Source organism: Ostrinia nubilalis, chromosome 2 (assembly GCF_963855985.1).
Source record: "Ostrinia nubilalis chromosome 2, ilOstNubi1.1, whole genome shotgun sequence".
In the NCBI taxonomy this organism is placed as follows: Eukaryota; Metazoa; Arthropoda; class Insecta; order Lepidoptera; family Crambidae; genus Ostrinia; species Ostrinia nubilalis.
The window spans coordinates 2743442-2765182 of NC_087089.1; the positions used below are offsets into that span (position 1 = coordinate 2743442).

Consider the following 21741-nt stretch of genomic DNA (forward strand, 5'->3'; position numbering starts at 1 on the left):
TGAAGAAGTTCCTGTGCTCGAGTGATGAAATTAGGTTTTTTCTTTTATTTTACACATTACCAAGCACTTACCTAAAATCCTATGTCCCAGCAGGTTGATAAGCCGCGTCACTACCACCGGGAATCGAAGTTTGATCGCGTTGAACAAGCCTTCGGGCAGTTTGGCCAGTTCCGAGTCTCGGACGGCCATCACGGTTGTACTGCGACGGGTTTGGGTCACCATTTCAACCTGGGAAAGCGAACAGACACGTTTAAATCATATTATACCTCAGGTACACTACTAGCGGAGTTGGCCGTAGTTAATCGATGTAGATTTCCAAAAGTTGTCAATATTACCCGAGCCAAAGCTCGAAGGGCTCCGAAGTTTGAACGCGGAGCGTTTACATTAGCACTTGCTGCCATTTGAACGTCTTATGTTTTAGTATTTATTTTGTGAAGATATGCAGGAAAACCAAAGTGACCGGTATAGCCCGTAGAATTGCTGAAATCAAGTAGAAATGGAGGGGGCACATAGCTCGTAGAGATGATGGCCGTTGGGGCAGAAAAGTTCTAGAGTGGCGACCACGGGCCGGAAGAAGTAGTGTGGGCAGGCTCCCACTAGGTGAACGCGACGATTGGTGAAGGTCGCGGGAACAGCCTGGATGCGGGCAGCGCAGGACCGGTCATTATAGAAATGTTTAGGGGAGGTTTTCGTCCAGCAGTGGACGTCATTTGGCTGCAACGAACAAATGAATTTATTTTATGATGTTGACTAAAGCCCGGCCTGTGAGCACGTAGAATTTTGTCCAATGACCCCAAGCTACCCATGCTTATTGCTCGCGCGTAATTATGTTGCTGTCGCGCTCGCACACTCACTGCGGGCGCGCGTCGCACAGTCGCGACAGCAATATAATTACGCGCGAGCGATAAGCATGGGTAGCTTGGGGTCATTGGACAAAATTCTACGTGCTCGCGGACCAGACTATAGGCACGGCCTCTTGTGTACTCACGATCCCCACCAGGTCGCCCTTGCCATACTCGCCGACCAGTTCCTTCTTGCCGTTGGGGTGCGTGATGACGGACCGCAGCCGGCCGCTCAGCACTATGAAGGTGGACCCTGACTCCTCGTCCTGGCGGTATACCGCGCGGCCGGATTCTAAGAATACCTGCGACAAAGCATAGTGGAACATTTAGCGCTAAATTAGAGAAAAAAATCTCAATTCTGTGTCCCCCACACTAGCGTCTTTCGGGCACGGCGTCGACGCCCCGCAGGGCACTCGCTTTAAACTAAATAACGCGACGCCAGCGCTGAGTAGAATAAGCGTTCGGCAGCCACCATTGGCGTTGCATTCTTTAAAGAGAATAGACAGTTTGACACCATCATACCCCAACAATTCGAAACCACAACTTTTTTAAAAAGACCCTTCATTCTGATCTTATAAACTTAATTAATTTTAAATTACCTGTAAATTACGATTTTTGTTCGCATTGTAATTGAAAAAAGTCATTTGATTGAGTTGACAAAATAGTGACGTCACTTGCTTGTAGTGCCATACAAAATCTATGGGAGTTTCGTTTTGACAGTTTTAAAAAGTACGTCAATTGATTGGTGGTGTCAACATGTTTATTGGTGCGCCACGTCAACGCTGAGAAGGCACTGGCGAGACGACAAAGAAAGACAAAAGACGGGGGACCATAAATTAAGTCTTTTGATTGGTTTAATTTCACCCACAGAATATAATCTATGACTGTGAATCAATCAAGTTTTGAGCGTTGTTTAGTTATAACGACTTTAGACCCGATTTGGAGTTCTACAAAAAATGTATAGGAAAGTTATTTGCAATGTAGTATTGATTGGCATTCTACACGACATTGGTCTTTATCATGCTGTTTCGAAAGAATGTGTGCTTATGAATGATAATAACGGTAGTAAAGATAAGAAACTTGTCAAGTAGAGATTACGTTATTGCATACAAAAATCAAGCAGCCCGCTACCAATCGATCAACATGGAAAACGTTGGGGGAAGCCTATGTTCAGCAGTGGACGTCCTGTGGCTGAAATGATGATGATACAAAATTCAAATATACTCACCCAGTCCAAAGCAAAATCCACCTGCCTCACGAAAGGCGACAGCCTCCTAACGACCGTATTGGCGATATGTAGCACGCAAGATGGCCGTTCTCGCATGATACTGTACACTGTACTCTTGGATACAAGACCGATGCGAGAGAAGTGTTTGGCCCGGATGGAGAAGAAGCTTGGTTCGCCGGTTAGCACGGCTAGACCGCCTTCGACTTCGCCTGGAAAGAAAAAGATATTTAAAACGCATTTATTATAGTTGTCGTGTCTAAACCTACCATTAAGTGGCTGCTGATTTATTCTGAATCTTATGTAACAGTCATAAATTAGAAAATCCATTGAAGGAAATCATTGTTTTGTAGTAAATGGAATATTTTGAGGTCAACACTGAATTACATCAAAATATTATTACTTGATGTATTACAGAATCTCCTTTTATAAAAAAAAAAATGTAACAGGAAGTTTTAAAACGAGTAGTCTTTCACCAAATTCCAGACTTCTACACAGTCAGCCGTTTGTCGGCCGTTTGGTGTAGTGGTTCAGAACGGACTACTATGCCGAGAGGTCCCGGGTTCGATTCCCGGCCGGGCAGAAATTGAAATGGTGAATTTTAATTTCTGTGACGGGTCTGGGTGTTACTATGTATATGTATGTATTTAAAAAAAAAAAAGTATATAAGTACTATATCCGTTAAGCTAGCACCCATAACACAAGCATTAAGTTGCTTACTTTGGGGCTAGCTGGCGCTGTGTGAAAAGTGTCCAAAGATTTAAAAAAAGTCATGCTAAATGAATGATACCGTGCAATAGATTTACATCGATGATGTTAAAGGACATAGGCATAAGTTTGACGTTTTAAAATAATGTCAATAAAGCGATGAAATATTATTAAAACAAGACCTTAATACAGTGCGATAAGATTCAAAATACACTTTACCTGGATAAGCAGTGAACATGTGAACTTCGCCCTCCCCTTCCGCGACTCTCTGAGACACCAACAGCGCTCCGGACAAAAGATACACCAACGCCACATCCTGAATAAAAACATTTTTGTTCAAATTCAAATTCTTTATTAGTATGTTGCCTTTTCAGGATACATAAACACGTCCTAAAAATAGCTTGCGCTATCACCACTTTGGAACAACATAGGGGTTACTTCGAAAAACGTCATCCGAAGTTTCGAATGTTGCCATCCCTCTCACGCAAAGCAAGATGCCAGCATGAGCGACGGTGATAAGACCCTAAACTACGAATAAAACAGCGTTTTTAATTCATACAATACTGTTGAGTTCTGCAATTTGCTGTTTTTAATGTGCCAAATAAATGTATTTTCTTTCTTTTGAAGTAGCCCTGGTGCTAAGGAGAAGTGGCGGATAAAAAATTCCGTCACCTTTATTTGTTTATACTTTTACTTTTATGTGTATGTACAAGATTAGTAATCAATGTAAGATTTGTATTTATATGGCTTAATAATGTAACCGGGTAAATTGAAATAAGAATGATGAAACAAAAAACACATTAAATCAATCAAAACCGTATGTACTGAACATGTTATTGACGCTAAAAACATCTCGACTATAATGAAATATCTAAAATGCGCAAATGGAAGACCTAAATCAGTGTGTGTATTGACGAAAATACAATTATTGTAGTTACAAAACTAGAACTAAAAGTTCATTATTTACAACAATATAGTATTAAAAATAAAAAATAAAGCAAATAAAGTTGAAATTACAAAGCTAAAATAAAATATTGTTTCAATTGTTCTCATTATTTTTACGAAACATATTTTTTTGTTTAGTTGGAGTTATTTTTTGGTCCAATACAAAAAATTGTTTTATCTGAACGTGTATTTTGAACGTTTGTGTAAGGCGCGGTTTCCACTAAGGCGGAGTAGAGCTAAGAAGTGTTTTGTAAAACCAACCAGATTCCATTATTCAAGAAATCAGGAAATCTGATTGGTTATTCAAAACACTTCTCCGCTTCACTCTGCCTTGGTGGAAATCTGGCCTTAAAGTATGAATTTTCTTGTCTTTAGAAAAGGTCGTACAGTATCACATGTATTTATAGCATGCATTCCACACCAACCACAGAAATCCACACGGTACCTGTTTGATTTCTGGTTCGCCGGGTACGTGGTAATACAGCTTTTGGGGGAAAACGCAGTGTTAATAAAGTAAATAAAATATACATAATTTGTTATTGGGATTATCAAATGCAAATATTAGTTTTATATTGTAAGAGGTAAATTTCTTGTTTATAAATCGTAGGCAGAACTGTGGGAACAGTATGTGCAGAAACAAACAACACAAGTGTTTTTTTTTAATTGAAAAAGCAAATCAAGCACTATTTGGTCCATTTAGTAGCCTTGTATGTAATAGGAAATGGCTATCGCGAATAGATGCTATTACGATGCTCTTGTACTTTACAAACCACTGCCTTCCCCTTTTCTTTTGAACCACCTTTCCTCTCTTTTGTCTGGAAGACACTACCGGACTTTTCCCACCACTCGTTCCCACCGCTGCAACTCCTGTGTAGCCAGGATCTACAGCTTGACCGCCAATAAAAACCCAACCAGTAACTTGACCTTTACTGGTTGGGTTTTTATTGGCGGTCAAGCTGTAGAAATTTGTTCGTCCCGGGGGAAAGTTAACTGTCATTGGACCCGCAACGAAATTAATCAGAAGAACATAGGAGGAGTTCGAAGTTAAAGTTCGACTTCCCTCCATTGCAAACCAGCCTATTTTATCTATCTATCTCGTACATTGGACGTACCTTGTGGCTTTCCTCCTTCATGATATACGTGCCGGCGGGCAAGTCTCGAACTTGCACGTTGCCGCGGAGCACGTGGTCGCTTTCCAGACCCAACTCCTTTACGAACGCCTCCGTGGCTATTTGGATTAGCGCCTGGAAAAATTTGATTGACATTTTATACAACGCCATTTAGTGCCAAACTAAGCAATCACCAGCCGAGCTAGGATACACACCGTGATAAAATCTTATCGATGATTTTAGACGACAAACGTATGGGCTTATCGCGTAAAATCGCGGTAAACGGTTATCGCGGCGCGCATCCTAGGCCTACAGAACAGTTTCTGTGACTGGCACATAAAGTTAATTTACCTAGCAAAATAGAGAAACAAAGGAATGAGCGAGCGAGATGTCACCAGGAGCAACACTATGTGATAAAAAGAAATGCGACATGCGACGTAAACTATTTAAGAGTTCGGTAGTACTTATTGGCGCGCTAAAAATTTAAACGCTGAGATTTTTTCAGAATGAAATCGTGAATGTTTATGAGAAATAGTGCTTTAGAAATGTGGTGTCTGACTCTGTGATTGATTAATGTACAAAACAGTGAAATAATCCTGACACTGACACACAAATAGTCCAGTCAAATTAAACATGAACCCTGCAATAATTCGCATACAGTTGAAAATTGGTACGAATGTTCGGAGCACCATTATGAATTAACTGTGAAAAGTCCCCATCGATCCGACATGTGCTAAAAAAAAAATTCAAGGTCAAACTTAAAAAATACGGGTTTTTGAGATTTTCAGCCAAACGGTAAGTTTTATCACAAAAATATGTATGACAAGGTTTAAGACCATACAATTATCTATCAAAATTGTCTATACACTTTCTTCTAAGAGTCAGCGTTTCTGAGATTCGATGATCCGAAGAGTCAAAAAAGTGTTTTCTTCATAACGGTCTTACACATAAATCCAATGTGATATCGCCTCGTGCCACGACTCAGCATTGTATCATGATGTGTTTTCGATGTCGAATATAAAATGATCAACCTCAATGTCGTCTGTCATCTTTAATTATCGAAAAATGGATGCAACTTTGACGAAGGACTGCACCGTGAGTTTCTACGATTCGTAGTTTTCGTGTCGATTATGTTTAAGAGCTCTTATATGCACACGTCACTACTGAACTTGTAACTCTATGGTCACTCTTTTAGCCCGACCAAGTTAGATAGTCCAGGTTATAATAATTCACATAGAGCTGAAAATTTGTGTGAATGTTGAGAACACCATCCTTAATGAAATGTCAAAAGTCCCCGACGATCCGTCATTTAAAAAAAAAGTTTTCGAAGTCCCAAGTTTTTTGCATTTTTCGGCCAAGTAGTAATTTTATCATAAAAATAGATAAGAAATAATAGTAGATCATAAAATTATCTATTAAAATTGTCTTTACCCCTTTTTCCTAAGAGTCACCGATTATGAGGTAGAACGATTCAAAAAGTTACTTAAGATGTTCTCGTTATATGCACATGTTTCCACAACACCTATGAGAGTTATTTGGCGCATTTTTTTTACCAGGTTTCCCCAGTAGACCTTTTTTAAGATGTATTTGTTATCCTATTCAATTCCAAACTATTTCAATAGAGTTGAAGTTGTGGACTTGTGGAGTAGTTCGGCGTTTACCCGTGGTCCCCCCAACATGTCCCCCTGGTGGGTCCACGGGTAATTTTTTTTACCCGTTGTCCCACCGTTCTGAACAGTGTTTGCCAGTGGGTCTACGGGTAATTTATTTTAACCATGGTCCCACCGCACTAAGTGGCAAACATTGCTTGTCACCTAGCCTAGGTATCTATAATATTATAAAAAAATCTATAATTAATATAGAAAATAATTATAGGTAGGTACGGCACTATAATATCTTTATACTATCTTCACATCCCACATGTGGGTTAAAGTCACTCATATCCTTCTCGGCGTTTGATATTTCATCCCAGACATAGGTGACATGCAATGTTTGCCACTTAGTGCGGTGGGACCATGGTTAAAATAAATTACCCGTAGACCCACTGGCAAACACTGTTCAGAACGGTGGGACAACGGGTAAAAAAAATTACCCGTGGACCCACCAGGGGGACATGTTGGGGGGACCACGGGTAAACGCCGGGGGGACCACGGGTAAACGCCGGAGTAGTTAACAGAATGCAAATTCTCCAACTTTTTGCATCGTTACCACATAAACGGTGACTCTTAGGAAAAAGGGGCAAAGACAATTTTAATAGATAATTTTATGATCTACTACTATTTCTTATCATTTCTTATGATAAGTTTACTGTTTGGCGGAAAAATCCAATCGTCCAATCGTTGGGGACTTTTGACATTTCATTAAGGATGGTGTTCTCAACATTCACACAAATTTTCAGCTCTTTGCGGACTATTATAACCCGGATTTTCTGACTTGACCGGGCTAAAAGAGTGACCATAGAGTTACAAGTAGAGTAGTGACGTGTGCATATAAGAGCTCTTAAACATAATAGACACGAAAACTTCGTATCTTAGAAACTCACGGTGCAGTCCTTCGTCTAAGTTGTACCCATTTTTCGACAGTTAAAGATGACAGACGACATTGAGGTTGATCATTTTATATTCGACGTCGACAACACATCATGATACAATGCTGAGTCGTGGCACGAGGCGATATCACATTGGATTTATGTGTAAGACCGTTATGAAGAAAACACTTTTTTGACTCTTCGGATCATCGAATCTCAGAAACGCTGACTCTTAGAAGAAAGTGTATAGACAATTTGGATAGATAATTGTATGGTCTTAAACCTTGTTATATAAAATTTTTGTGATAAAACTTACCGTTTGGCTGAAAATCTCAAAAACCCATATTTTTTAAGTTTGGCTTTGAATATTTTTTTTAGCACATGTCGGATCGATGGGGACTTTTCACAGTTATTTCATAATGGTGCTCCGAACATTCGTACCAATTTTCAGCTGTATGCGAATTATTGCAGGGTTCATGTCTAATTTGACTGGACTAAAATAACATTCAGTAACATCCTAAAATCGGTTTCGTTTGACAGCTCGTGGTTGTTGCTCTATTCCGAAGGAATATTACTACTTTTAAATAATTATGATACAAACCTGCTCATCAAGATTATCCGTGTTGTGTTTCTTGAAAGACGACCCTTCTCTGCTCCTTTGTAAGGGTGGAGTGGGCTGTACGTCTGGTTGTTGCTATAAAACGAAAAAACTTATTTATTTATCAAAGAAAGTCAACGACGAATAAACAGAACAGAAGAAAGAAAGAAAGAAAGACTCGGTAAACACACGGCCGAAACGTCAAGCTGTAAGTACTTATGTACTACATACGGGATAATTCCCACCTCTTGTTCCCACTGCTGCAACTTCTGTGTACTGTGTAGCCAGAATCTACAGCTTGACCACCAATAAAAACCCAACCAGTGAAGGTCAAGTAATGTATGTACTACATGCTATGTAATACAGTTTTAATAAGTTTTAAAGCCTTAAGAAGGCAACAAAGTTTTTAGCACTAGGTCTGGTAAAGAGCCAGCAATGCCACTTGCGGATAAAATCTCTGATAGCATATTAGAAGCTTATTTGTCAGATAAACTACACCTTTTGAATTCACAGGTTTATTTCATTAACACTAGGTCTGGTAAAGAGCCAGTATCACAACTTGCTGATAAAATGTCTGATAGCACATTAGAAACTTATCTGGCAGATAATTTACTGGTAATCAGCAAGCAATGACAGATAATCTGGAACTATACCAACAGGAACCGTTGTGTGGCTCTGATCCTTGTAGTATAGATCGTTTCATCCACAAAGACGCGCCCCACCAATTTTGGTCGAGGGAAGCGCGGGGTGCGGGGAGTTTGATCTGAGCAATCCGAGCGTCATTATTGCAGTGTGCGTGTGCACTCATGGATAATTTAGCGTGTACCGATAATACTCAAACATTAGCGGAAGAAGGGTGGGGCGCGTCTTCGTGGATGAATCGATCTGTAAAGGTATACAAACCTGTGGAGTGTTGGACGTGATATCGGGAACCATGTCGGGCCTGGGTTTGCGTCCTTGGATGTGTATCGGCGACGACGTCTGGTGGTTGCCGTCCTGAGCATGCTGTTATAACACCAAACCACACAATATTATAGTAACAACACAATAATGAAAGTAGCAGGAATCCCTTACTCTAGTCTTTATGATAATTATTTAGGGGACCTGAATTTGAATGATCACAAAATAGTAATGCTGAAAACATCACATTCACGGGAGATTTTGTTCAAACTCCACATTATTTTCACACATTTCTAACTCTAACTCGACTCACACACATACAATCACAGAACTAAGTTAGCGCCATCTAACGTCATGTTTTGAAACGAATATACATGTTTTATAGTTTGTGGCCAATATATGGCTTAGCCTAAGCGCAGACCACCGATATTTAGTTGGCCGATAGTTTAGTCGGGCTGTTAATCTGTATGGACATGTATGAAAGTGCGCACACTACACCGATTTGATTTGGCCGATTCTTCATACAATTTAAAATCGGGCGCAACTATCGGTCAACAAAAAGTCGGTAGACTGTTATGATCGGGGTAAAAAAGGTTAAAAACAAAACATGGCTGCTTTTTGTGGCCTACTTCGAATGATTACGGGACAAAAAGGAACAATAAAACTAAGGCCCGATTCGACCAAACTTTATCCTGGTATACTGGCTCATTGACAGTTTCAGTATGTGAAGTAAGTCTAAACTGACGATTTATTCTGAGTATTTCTGAGATTAATATTTACTCTTGTTTGGTCGAATCCACACTAAGCCTAAGCGCAGACCATCGATTTTTCGTCGGCCGATAGTTTAGTCGGGCGGGTGATCAGTATGGGCATGTATGGAAGTGCGCACATTACATTACACCGATTTGATTTGGCCGATTCTTCATACAAATTAGAATCGGACGCAACTATCGGCCAACAAAAAGTCGGCAGTCTGCTAGTACTGTTATGATCGGGGTAAAAAAGGGCTAAAAACAAAACATTACTTGTTGTTTCCTTCGAATGATTACGGGACAAAAAACAATAAAACTAAAACAGATTACTTACCACGTGTTCAGGCACTGTTCTCTCGCTGTGGTGCGGCGAATGCATAGTCGTGCTGCTGTCAACTGTCACCTTGCCAGTCTTGCCGGGGGACGACGCCACTGTCATTGGGCGACGTCTTTCGCGGCCCTGTCACAAAAAATTTTCAGGAATTAAATTAGCTAAAATGGCTGATCGGGCATCTTCGGCTGCCCTCGGCCCGCGGCGATCGGCCGCCAACGCCACCGACGACTAGCTTTCAAATAAACACAGTCCACTATGTACTCTAATTTCATCGTTTAGCGGTCGAGGCCCCTACATTTTGGTCCTTCGAGCCAGAACAAAATATTTTGAATAAGACAATAGTTTAGGGCGTTTCAATCAAAGGTGATATTGCAATATGATAACTTTATTTCTAAAGTCTAGGCTATCAAAATAATATCCAAGCTATTAAGTAAAACAATCCAAAAACTTTATGAATTCTTACCGGATTGACCAATTCCGCACTCAGACCCAAATACTGATGGAGAGCTGTGAATGTTACCCTCTGGAGTCGCACCATAATGATCTGGAAACCATGAAAACATCATAAATAATAAATACATACATTTAAAAAAATATTACAACTTCATAAGGGTCAATTGTTTATTTGACGTGCCTTCTTTCATCAATACACTTTTCACAGTACATACTAAGGACCCGTCGACACATTAAGGACGTTATCTTTTCAGATAATAATGAGCACAGGCTAAATAACTCAAACTGATTATTCTGTTTCTGACCCCTATGGGAATCGAACCCTGGTCCTGCGAATCAAATGGGTCCGAATCTCGAACGAATGGAACATAGGGACAAGAATAATGATACTCACTTGTATAACGCGCACAAATATGTCAGGGTACTCCTTGAAAACCTCTTGGAACGCTCTCATGGGCAGTTTGATCACTTGCGAGTCTTCTAACGCCTTTGCATTGACTGTTTTGTATGGTTGTGAATGACCCTAGAATGAGGATCAGTACTGTTGTAGAAAATTCAATAAAACTAGTATTTACGTTAATCTTTAAGACATAAGAAAGATATATCTTTTTGAATTATCCAAATCGGACCATTACTTACGAAGATATTAAGTAATAAACATAGGCCGTTTTTGCCGCTAAAAGACAACGTACGCAGGGCCGCGTGACGTCATTATATCCGAATCGAGCGCAGCCGGCGTACTATTGGGATGGAAAATATTTTTTTCCAGCTAAACTATCAGTTTTAGAAAAAAACTTTAATAACATTTATTCATCAAAATAAAGTAACCTATCGACCAGTAATTTTTAAAAATAAAAATTGTGAAAAATAAGTATCGTATGTCCAAAAACCACATTTTTATAGGATTCGATGGAATGCGGAGACGCGGTTGGGATGAGTGTAACTTTATGATTGTTTGTATTGAACATAATAATACATAATATGAGTGCTAATACCCAGTTTCTGGCCTGGGGGGGGGATAAGTCATACCCAGCTTATAGCCTGGGGGGAGAGGCAAGCCTTACCCAGCTTCTGGCCTTGGTAAGAGGGGGGGAGAGGCAAGTCACACCCAGTTTCTTTCCCAGGCATACCCAGCTTCTGGCCTAGGCTAGGGGGAAGTCATGCCCAGCTTATGACCTGGGGAGAGGAGAGGGACGGGGGAGTCATACCCAGCTTCTAGGCTAAGATTAAATAGATTTCCAGGAGGGAGCAGCTGGCCCGCCCATGGGAACGGCGAATAGAGGTACGTAGGTTTAACTCAGAAAAACTAAATAACAGGTAGGTATTGCGTGTACATCGAAATGATCTTCATAGCAATGTCTTGTAACCTAGGCAGAGTGTATCTGCCTCAGCTATACTTATTGTTAGAAGTAAATAAATTAATATTTATACATTTTTATATTTTACTTGGACGAAGATATGACTCTAACAACACTTATGAACACTTTATTTGAATAAATCGCCAAATATACCACCGCGGAGACCCTAATCGCGTCTCCGCGTTCCATTGAATCGTATGAGCGTATGGATTTTTTGCGATATTTCTCACAATTTCTATTTAAAAAAAATACCTATCGATAGCTTACTTTATTCTGATGAATAAATGTCATAACAAGTTTTTCTCTAAAACTGATAGTTTGGCTAGAAAAAAATATTTTCTATCCACGCAGTACGCCAGCAGCGTTCGGATCGGATATAGTGACGTCATCGGTCCCGCGCCGGGCGGTCAGTGAACTTTTTTAGTAATTTGGCCATAACTTCGTCAATTTTTGTCGTAGAACAAAAATTTTTGGACTGTATATTAAGGATTTCTTAGACCTATAAATCTGCATTCACAGCTAAAAATCGAAATGATCCTCATTGAGAGATAATAATTAAGTTCAACATGTTTCATAGTCACATAACTTTGACAAACGTCAAAAATCTGTCAAACTACATACAAAAAGCACCAGTTATCGATAATGTTATGGTTAAAATAAGGTGGCTAAACTAAGCCTTACAGAACTATCGTCTCGTTCCCGTTAATATTTCGTACCAAATTAGCGAAATCACACACATACCGTTAGCACATCGGTAAAACTCAGCAAGGAGGTGACGCTCTCCCCTGCACGTACGATCTTCAAAGACAAGCTGCTGCCATCTTGGTTCGTGATGTATACGTTCACGCGCCCATTCTGCACTACGTATACATTTTCGTCCGTGTCACCTGGAAATTGAATGTATTTGTTTATTTAAAGGCTATTTTTAGGATAGACCAGAGAATACATAATAGCTAGCGCTTAACCGAGTCAGTGACTGGGGTATGGGAGCGGTACGGGAGGGGTGACATTTACAGAAATATTATGAAGTGAAGACAAACACACTTATCCTCACCGTGACGTAAACGCCTCGCCTCGCGGTTGTCAGCGTCCCTTTCCGACTTGATAAGTCTGCTATGATCTCAAGTGTTCCTTTACACCAAAAATGTATAGTCTGACTGTATCTTCAAAACCACTCACCAACTTTAAACAAAAAAGACCCAGCGGGCAGGTTCAAAATCTCTGTGTGTTTGCACAGCATGAGGAACACCGGCTTCTCGAAGTGGCCGAAGACTCTGATGCTGTGCAGCATATACAACGCGTCTGGGGGCACTCGGTCGTCACTCGTCAGGTCCTCTTCTAGATATTCCGCTGGGGGCTCCAGAACCTGGAAAAGAACATCCAATCAATTGTTAGATAATAAGTACTAGACTCGGCGCAGACTCGTAAAAAATGACATTAAATCTATGACGGATTGTACAGCGCCCCTAGCGGAAACTTTCAAGAACTAAAATTTTCATTTTTTTTTAAACGCGCTCACTAGTGAGGACGTTTGATATAAACTCACACTCAGCCCTATCATTGTTGTTAATTAAATAAAATTAAATAAATTGTTTCATTTCTTTCGTCGCTATCATTCGTTCGTCCGTTTTAACCCAATGTCGACCAGTCCTGCGATGGCTACCTCCAGGTGCTTCACGCGACGTTCCCAAGATCATCAGTCCACCGAGTGGAAGCCTGCAGTGCGCTAGGTACATTACGTTTTCCGGTTCGTGGTTACTACTCCCCAGGCATCATTATCAGAGGTGGAATTGTGTAAAGCAATCGTAATCATTTGACAGTTCATAACGTACGATAAAGTCAGTTAAACTATTCTGTCAAATTAATAAATTATTCTGTCAAACGCTTTGTTTAACTGACTTTATCGTACGTTATAAACTGTTGTTCACGCAGAACTACTTAATAAAATGCATTCTTGAGTTTGAGAATTTATTGTACTTTGGACAATATTACATTGAAATAAATTGCGAGTTAACGTCAAGCCGGTTCGGTGGCTGATAGGCGAGAGAGCGATACTGTGAATGGAAGAGTGAACGCGCGCGCAGACCGAATGAGATTGAACGATAGTGATGTGAAGCTGTCTGTCATAGACAACTGTCAAATGATTACGATTGCTTTACACAATTCCACCTCCGGTCTGCAGGTGTACGAGCACGAGCACGATTCTCTCATTTAGGTACGATAGGGACATCGAAGATTTGGCCTAAACTCCCCACGCTGGCCAGACTGGTTTGGAAGGCCTGATGTTCGCATGTAAATCTATGGGAAAATTTATGGGAATACTGGGACTGTGGGAGTGGTCATATTCCACTCTACTATACCCACCTGCTTATGCGGCTTAATATCATTGCTCATACATCAAAATAGCACATAGGTACTAATTAGACAGGTTTATCATTTGCCCTTTATACCCATTTAATGCATAAAACATCGTCTTAGGTATTTCAAATGTCAATATCACCTGTTCATATCACATAATGGTTATAAATAGGATTGCGGGCTTGTATTATGTACGCGTATTAACATATTTGTGTATGTAATAGAAGTGCTATTGTAAGACCATTTACTACGCCGGTTCAACGGCTGTTGGCAATATATTTGCTAGAGACCTTGTCGTGTCTTGTTTTAGTTTTGACATGCTATAGTGTTTTAGAATGATTGAAGCTGGCTCCTTCCTGATTTAGTAGGCAGAGTTCAGTCTTTGTACAAACGACAACACAATATCAAGCTTAAGAGCGGCATCTTATGTGATTGTAATAGATACGACTTTGCGATAAATTGTGTAGTGTGAGTGCAGTCAACTGTACTAATGAAACTAGAGGCAAACGGTCGCTGTCGTTTTTAGAAGTTGTCTAGAACCTAATAATGATCATTTATTTCAAAAGACAAATAAAGAGTGAACAGAAGATAGAGACAAATCAGCTGTCAACTGTCTACTTTAATAAACCAGACCAAAATGCGAGCGAAGTCGCGTACAAAAGCTAGTAAATGAAGGTAAATAACAAACAACGCATGTATTACGCCCTCACAAAGCCGTAACTGAACAAACCGAGCAAGTCACACATTGCCGAATAAGGCGGGCAAAACCGTGCAAGGCAAATAGCAAATAGCTATGTCAAGGTAACGTGCTTCTTCCGTCGTTCCAAGCAATTAACATATTCATATAATTTCTAATGAATGTGGTGTTTTTGCGGCATAATTAATTATGGATAATGCTGCGTAGTTGTTTACAAACAGAGTTGTTCATTAATAGTCAACCACCTGGTATAAATAGAGAGAATGTCTTACAAACAACACTTGAGTTTGAATCTACGATCAATCATAGATCTACAGAAATAGACCGTACCAAATTAAAGTGGTCCTGAACAGGTTTCAGTGAGCACCTACTTATATTTGTATCCTGTACTATAAAATGACGCTCAAAACTCAATTCAAACTTAAGTATAGATTCAAGTCAAGCATATCACAACACAATCTTAATTGATATTAGGTAGATAACTTTTAATTTTGCCGTGCGATTGCCAAGTCTCTATATTTATCAGGCAAATAAAGATGTTTCATAGTGATACGGCCTAAAATTAAATTTTGGTAGGTAACTAATTAGGAAAATAAATACGACAAAGCTGAGTTGCTTCTTTAACTAACGTACTATCTTTTTACTGACTTTGCGCAGCATTCTCCGCCCGTAGAACAGGGGGGTACTCCGAAAAAAGTGATTCGAAGTTTCAAATGCTGCCATCCTTTACGCATAGCAAGATGCCAGCATGAGCGACGGTGACAGATAGACCCGAAACTACGTGAACAACGTCTTGGAGTAGCCTCCCAGCATCTTGTTGCGTTTGAACGCTTGGCATAGCGTCTAATGATAGATTAACCTTGAGTTGCTCAGGCGCCTTTACGCGTTGACTTTACGCAGCATCCTCCATCCGCAGAACAGCATCTGTCGCGTTTGAACGCTTGGCACAGCGTCTGTCAGACTGACCTTGAGTTGCTCAGGCGCCGATTCCTTCTTCAGCTGCAGTAGTTTCCTGGCGAAGCGCATGACGGCACGCCGCTTCCTGCCCTGCCCCGAGTTGGATATGGATTTGACTTTGCGCAGCATTCTTCGACCGTAGAACAGCATCTTGTCCCGTTTGCGGAAACGCTTGGCTGGCTCCCCCGCCGCGCCCGTTGCGCCCACGCCGCCTGATAGTTCTGATAAATGATAGACAAATAAATTGTAGCGACAATAGCTTGGTTTCCTTCAAGGGTCGTTAATTCGATCTTGTCAACAATGTCGTGATCACACTCCTGTATAATCATAAACAGTATACAATATTAGCTAGAAGTAAAAAAACGTCTTTTTTGTGTTGAAAGGTCCAGGCAACGAATTTTTGAAGAGATGTATGAGTGAAACTACCCTTACACAGATTCTCAGACCTGTATAATATACACCCACCCCGTTACCCACACCACTTGGCCTTTAGTTTTTTATTACTTCTAAAGGTTAGGCACTTGAGGAATGGACAAAATTTAAAGGCCATTGGACTCATAAACCTAATTTCTATGTAACACATTAACAAATGAATCAAGGATAGATTTTGCGACATTTTGTAACTTTTTATGTCAAACATTTTAGCGATCATTAGTGACTGACTAGGCTAAAAACTGTTTTCTGTTTAGAATCATCAGTGAACTACCATTAACTGAAGCATACAAAAATATTCTTACCTTTTGACCGCCATCTCCTATAGTAGTAGAAAAACACGACTAGCACAGACACCAGTAGACACCCGCAGAAGGACCATAGCAACTGTGGACAAAGAAAGTTATTTTTAGAACATTAAATAACATTTTGGTGATAAGAAAAACAGGTATAGCATCTGAAGCAATCGCATGACTCTCACCCTCGCAGGTGAAGGAGAAAAGCGAACGCACAGCATTCAATAGAGCTCTGTGATTGGTTCGTGTGTCACCCTGTGCGTCCACAGGCACTGTGAGACCTCATAGTAATATTTGTGAATACGGGCGTGTGTTCTATAAATAGTTTTATTTCACAAATACAAGTAAATATTTAGCAATGGAATACATAATTGATATAAGTATCTATCTGCTATGAAGCCACGGAGTACAAAGTTACAAGGAGCAAAGTTTACAAATTAACTTTCAATTTTCCGCTTATAGTTCATGGTCATAGGACAAAGTTTTCACGGACAATGCACCAAGATCACGCGTCATTCCCAATGCCACTGGTAATGCAGACATTACAATGACTATACAGGGTGTGTGTGTATAAAATATTGTATAAATTCACGTCTTTGCTGTTAGTTCATGGTCAAACGGGGAAAAGTTTCCACGGACATTGCAACAAGGTACGGACGCGTTATTTAAAATGTTACTGTACTTGCTGTGCTGGTATTACAGTAGTATTTTAAAAATTTGGTATAACAATACAGTGTGTCTATAAAATATTGTTATGGTTGTTAGTTCATGACCACGGGGCAAAGTTTTCACGAGCATTGCTGCGCGTCATCCAGAATGCCAACTGGTGATGCAGAGAATTTGGAAAGACTTGGCATAACAATAACTATACAGGGTGATCTATTGTTGTCAAATATCGCATTTCCGTCGATAGTAGCTACGGCCATTGTAGCAAGAGGACAAGTCAATTCACGTCATTCTGAATGCAAATGGAAGAGCTTGGCATCACAATAACTATACAGGGTGTGAGTTTATAAAATATTGTCAAAATTCACGATTTCCTGTTAGTTCATGGTCTCGGGTCGCTAGAAGCTTAACATATTTTTGACTCTTTGTATAAAATCATTTTAAATCATGATCCTGAAATCGTGTTCACCAGAGCGTACTGAACTACTGAGTCATCAAATCGTACGTGACGCCGACTAATCCACCAATTGATCCACGAGTCATCGACCCCATATCAAGTATCTTTTGTGATAAAATTACGAGTGATCTACCGAAAACTCTTTGTGGTCAGCCAGTTGGTCACAGCGTGGGTAGATAGTAGATAGCTACTAGTGTTGCCGAAGTATCGATAGTAGACCCCCCAGGTAGACAAAGTTACATTAATGAGAAAACTTATCAACTCGGAAAGGGATCAACACCGTTGCCTTTCGCGAGCAGTCAATCGCGACGCGAGGCGTTTACGTTACAGTGCGGATAAGTGTGCGTTGCAGTTTCATACAAAGCTTTTTCATACAAAACTTTGCTTTCCTCGAGGCTCGAGTTGATACGGTTACGAAGTTACGATCCCTTTCTGGGTTGATTAGTGTACTACGTCCTTACTTTACGAAGAGCAGAGCGGGAGCGGAATAAAAACTGTCACGAGTTACGTTAGGATACAAGGAACCTTTTCATCATCTATCTATACATAGTGTTTATTCTATGAACAGTATAAATACAGCCAAATTAAATGTATATCTTTGAAACTTTAGCTTAGGTAGTATTAGCTCAATAAATGAACCAACTTCGAGGTTAGGTAGGTGAAACTTCGAGAAAGAGGTCAATCGTCGAATCCAACTCATCCGAGAGCGTTCGGGAAGCTTCGCGATATACTCACGTCACTTTTGATTTTTTTTAAGAGAACAAAGTAACCGACAGCTCGCAGAATTGCTAAAATCAAGTGACAGTGGGTGGGGCACATACATAGCTTGTAGAGACGATGGCCGTTGGGGCAGGAAAGTTCTCGAGTGGCGACCACGGGCTGGAAGACGTAGCGTGGGCAGGCCTCCTACTAGGTGGACCGACGATCTGGTAAAGGTCGCGGGAAGAGCCTGGATGCGGGCAGCGCAGGACCGTTAATTGTGAAAAACCTTGGGGGAGGCCTTTGTCCAGCAGTGGACGTCATTTGGCTGATACGAACGAACGAAATGATCCACTAAAAATACATCTTGCTGTCAATTTGTGCAGGCATGAATCAATTAACTAACCCAATAAATAGTATAGAAATACATAGTGGTAACGAAGAAATGTCGATATCGATGACTGGTGACACAAATAGCAACACTAAATCATATTCGTGATCGGCAACATTATTTTGATAAGCAACTGTGCATGCACAATAGCTTATCTTGTTGTAACATAGAAAATAACATAATTGGAGTGTAGTCACGAATGTTTTAGTTGTTATTAGCTAAAATGTTCCCATATTGATAACATTCATGGTCTTCGTGTCAAAATGGTTAGTAAATTGGACTCCATAATCCAAATGCTTAGGTTTTTACTCAGATGCAATCGAAAAATGTATTATTTGTGTTCTTTCCATTCGTCACGTTCAGATTTAACGGCTTGATTAAATGTTGATTCATTGTTAGAAAAAGAAATAAATATTAAATCTCACGCCTATTATGACGACGCAGTCTTACCCCTTAATTAGTTAGAATCTTAAAAATGAAGTTAAGGGCTTAGAAAGCTAAAAATCCCAACTCAGAAACTGGGGGATAAACGGCCGAATACTGAAACACTACTCAAATCTTTCACTCAGCTGACGGGCTCCTAAATTTAAGTATCCTTCAATTTTAAATGGTATTCTCAAACGCTACTCAACAGATTTGAAGCCGTGATCAGCTAAGCAGCTCTCAAATGTTTACATAATGGCAACATTTACCAAAAAAAGTATGTTTTAATTTACACAAATGATGACTTTACGTTTTTTATCCATTACACGCAGCATCGTTTGGTTATGTATTGTCTTTTATGGAAATATACTCAATCAACTTAACATAGAACAGTTTATTTTTAGTTTCTATTATATATAAATCTCGTTTTATTATATAAAAAAATTAATGCTTGCATTTTTATTTAATTAAAAAAATAATTTTAAAGGTGATACTTTTTATTGTTGAAATCTATTAAGTGGCGATCGTGGACCGAAACGTAACCACAATTGACATTTATCATTGTTGACAGAGCATCAAATTGACAAATCAACAACTCTTGGAAATGCTGCTATAGCTTAAGGCGATTAGAGTCCTCAATCCGCGTCAAATGGGCATTTTGTAAAGCCTACTCCTCTTTTACTGCTGGACAGAAATAGTTGAAAAAAATATATGTTATACAACAGTTCAAGGACTACATTTGTGACGTTTGAATTTTCGCTACGTCTCTTTGTTTTGGATTAAAAAAATAAATACGGGACATCGATTTTTTACTTCAATTCCCTACTCCTCCAAAACGGCTATGTTAATTTAAAAGATTTTTGCACGAATAGATTAGGAATTTTTTAATCTTTAAATGACACGTTGCGTTTTTCAATCGAACATTACTTTCATTCATAAATTTTACTTTTGATAAATTCCGAACGTTTTGCTGTTGAGGGGGCCTTCGCGGGGTGCGGGCGGCAGTCGGCCGCTGGCCTTCAGACGAGGAGGTTGTGTCACTCGCTGCAAACTGACATTAGCGATCAAAATGAATTTTTTCTTTGGCTGATTTGCACCACCTGACGTGACCTAACTTTGACCGTAGCTTTGGCGATAACCGGTGTTTTTTTGTATGGAGTTTGACGGATTTTTGACTTATGTCAAATTTAAAATAAGATGGTGCAACCTAGTCTTTATTTGACAATAGTTTTTATGTCAGAGTTGTTCATAGAGCACGTTCAGTCAGACGATACGATTGAATTAAGGCATGCTCGGACGCTATTATCTACCTAAATAGAATCTATTAGTGTAAAAAAATCGACTCCAAAAAAAAACGGCACTAGATAAGTAAAAGTTGAAAATATATTCCGTTATTTATTTACTAGGCCTTTGCAATCAGTAGCCAAATTAGGAGCGAGTCAGAATCAGTAACTTAATCGATTTACGTGAAGAAAACAATTTATATTTTTCATACTTAGGCTCGGCTCGGGCCATTTAGAATTAGATTTTCAAATGTTTCTTCGCGAAAATACCACAGTTAAAAAAAATAAGATAAAGTGGTATTGATAAATTATTGTTCTATAGAGCTTATTAAAAAATGTGGATACTGATTACAAATGCCCGTATATCATGATTGATATTTTCGGAGTCGGTGACAGGACAGCCTACCTTTTGGTGATTCGTTTTGGAGTTGGTTTTAATTTTTGGTAAAAATTAATTTATTTCATGCCTTTAGTAGACTATAGGTACTCAATAGACCTTGTTGTTGCCACTGAAGGTGCATAGGTACACAGTACATTGATACCATATTTTTCATGTTAAGTGCAAATAAACTTCCCTAAATTACCTAACCATGAAACGTACCTATAGGCTATAATAATTAAAAAGTTTCGTCGATAAAAACTGAAATCCTCTTATAAGATGATGAATTTTGGGAGCATGTCATGAAACTAAAATTATTAGCATACAAAAACTTAAAAAAAAAGGTTTTTTCTTTTAATTTATTTTTTTATTTATGATGCGGAATTTGCTGCGGCGTAGTAGCAAAGATTTTTCGTTATGTAGCTCGTAATAATTTCGAAGAATAGGGATGTTTCCTGGGTAAAGCAAGAGTTTGAATTATGCCCGTTTTCACCATCAATCCCTAATTTTTAAGTTACCCCTATGACCACAAAATTCCTGTTAATTGTTACCATAGGGGTCACTTAAAAATTAGGTATTGATGGTGAAAACGGGCATTAGTCCGTCGGTTAACTTACCAAAAAAATACTTTAAATGTATTTTTCTCTTTTTTAAACTTATGAAAATTTAAAGAGATAAAGCGCGCCAAAGTTCAGAAGAGGCACATGACTTTAAGGCGTGCTTAAAATTGTTGCGATTTGTGACGTCACGCGGAATTTCATCGCATCATAACTTCGTAATTATTTGTTTGTTGACAAATAAAAATATCCCGTGTCCAATATTTTTTGATAGTGTAATTGACGGACTAAAAGTGCTTTTTTAAGAAACTAGCCTATTCCTACGGCCACATTCCAGCACCATCATCAGACCCTGTTTGCCTTTCAGAATTGAAGTAGGTAGGTACTCGTGATTT

The 21741-nt window shown here is 39.5% G+C and overlaps 1 protein-coding gene across 1 annotated transcript in view; it reads right to left on the reverse strand.

Annotated features, from left to right (window-relative positions):
• LOC135080069 (neuropathy target esterase sws) overlaps positions 1-21741 on the reverse strand; it is a 65060-nt gene that overhangs the window by 31844 nt on the left and 11475 nt on the right. Inside the window, exons 2-15 of the mRNA XM_063974748.1 lie at positions 16501-16582; positions 15773-15984; positions 12931-13117; positions 12493-12638; positions 10788-10916; positions 10404-10484; positions 9941-10066; positions 8858-8959; positions 7958-8050; positions 4833-4964; positions 2995-3091; positions 2071-2279; positions 989-1144; positions 72-228 (exon numbers count right to left, since the gene is read on the reverse strand). Of these exons, the coding sequence (XP_063830818.1) occupies positions 72-228; positions 989-1144; positions 2071-2279; positions 2995-3091; positions 4833-4964; positions 7958-8050; positions 8858-8959; positions 9941-10066; positions 10404-10484; positions 10788-10916; positions 12493-12638; positions 12931-13117; positions 15773-15984; positions 16501-16582 (1909 nt within the window). The remainder of the gene's footprint in view (positions 1-71; positions 229-988; positions 1145-2070; positions 2280-2994; positions 3092-4832; positions 4965-7957; positions 8051-8857; positions 8960-9940; positions 10067-10403; positions 10485-10787; positions 10917-12492; positions 12639-12930; positions 13118-15772; positions 15985-16500; positions 16583-21741) is intronic.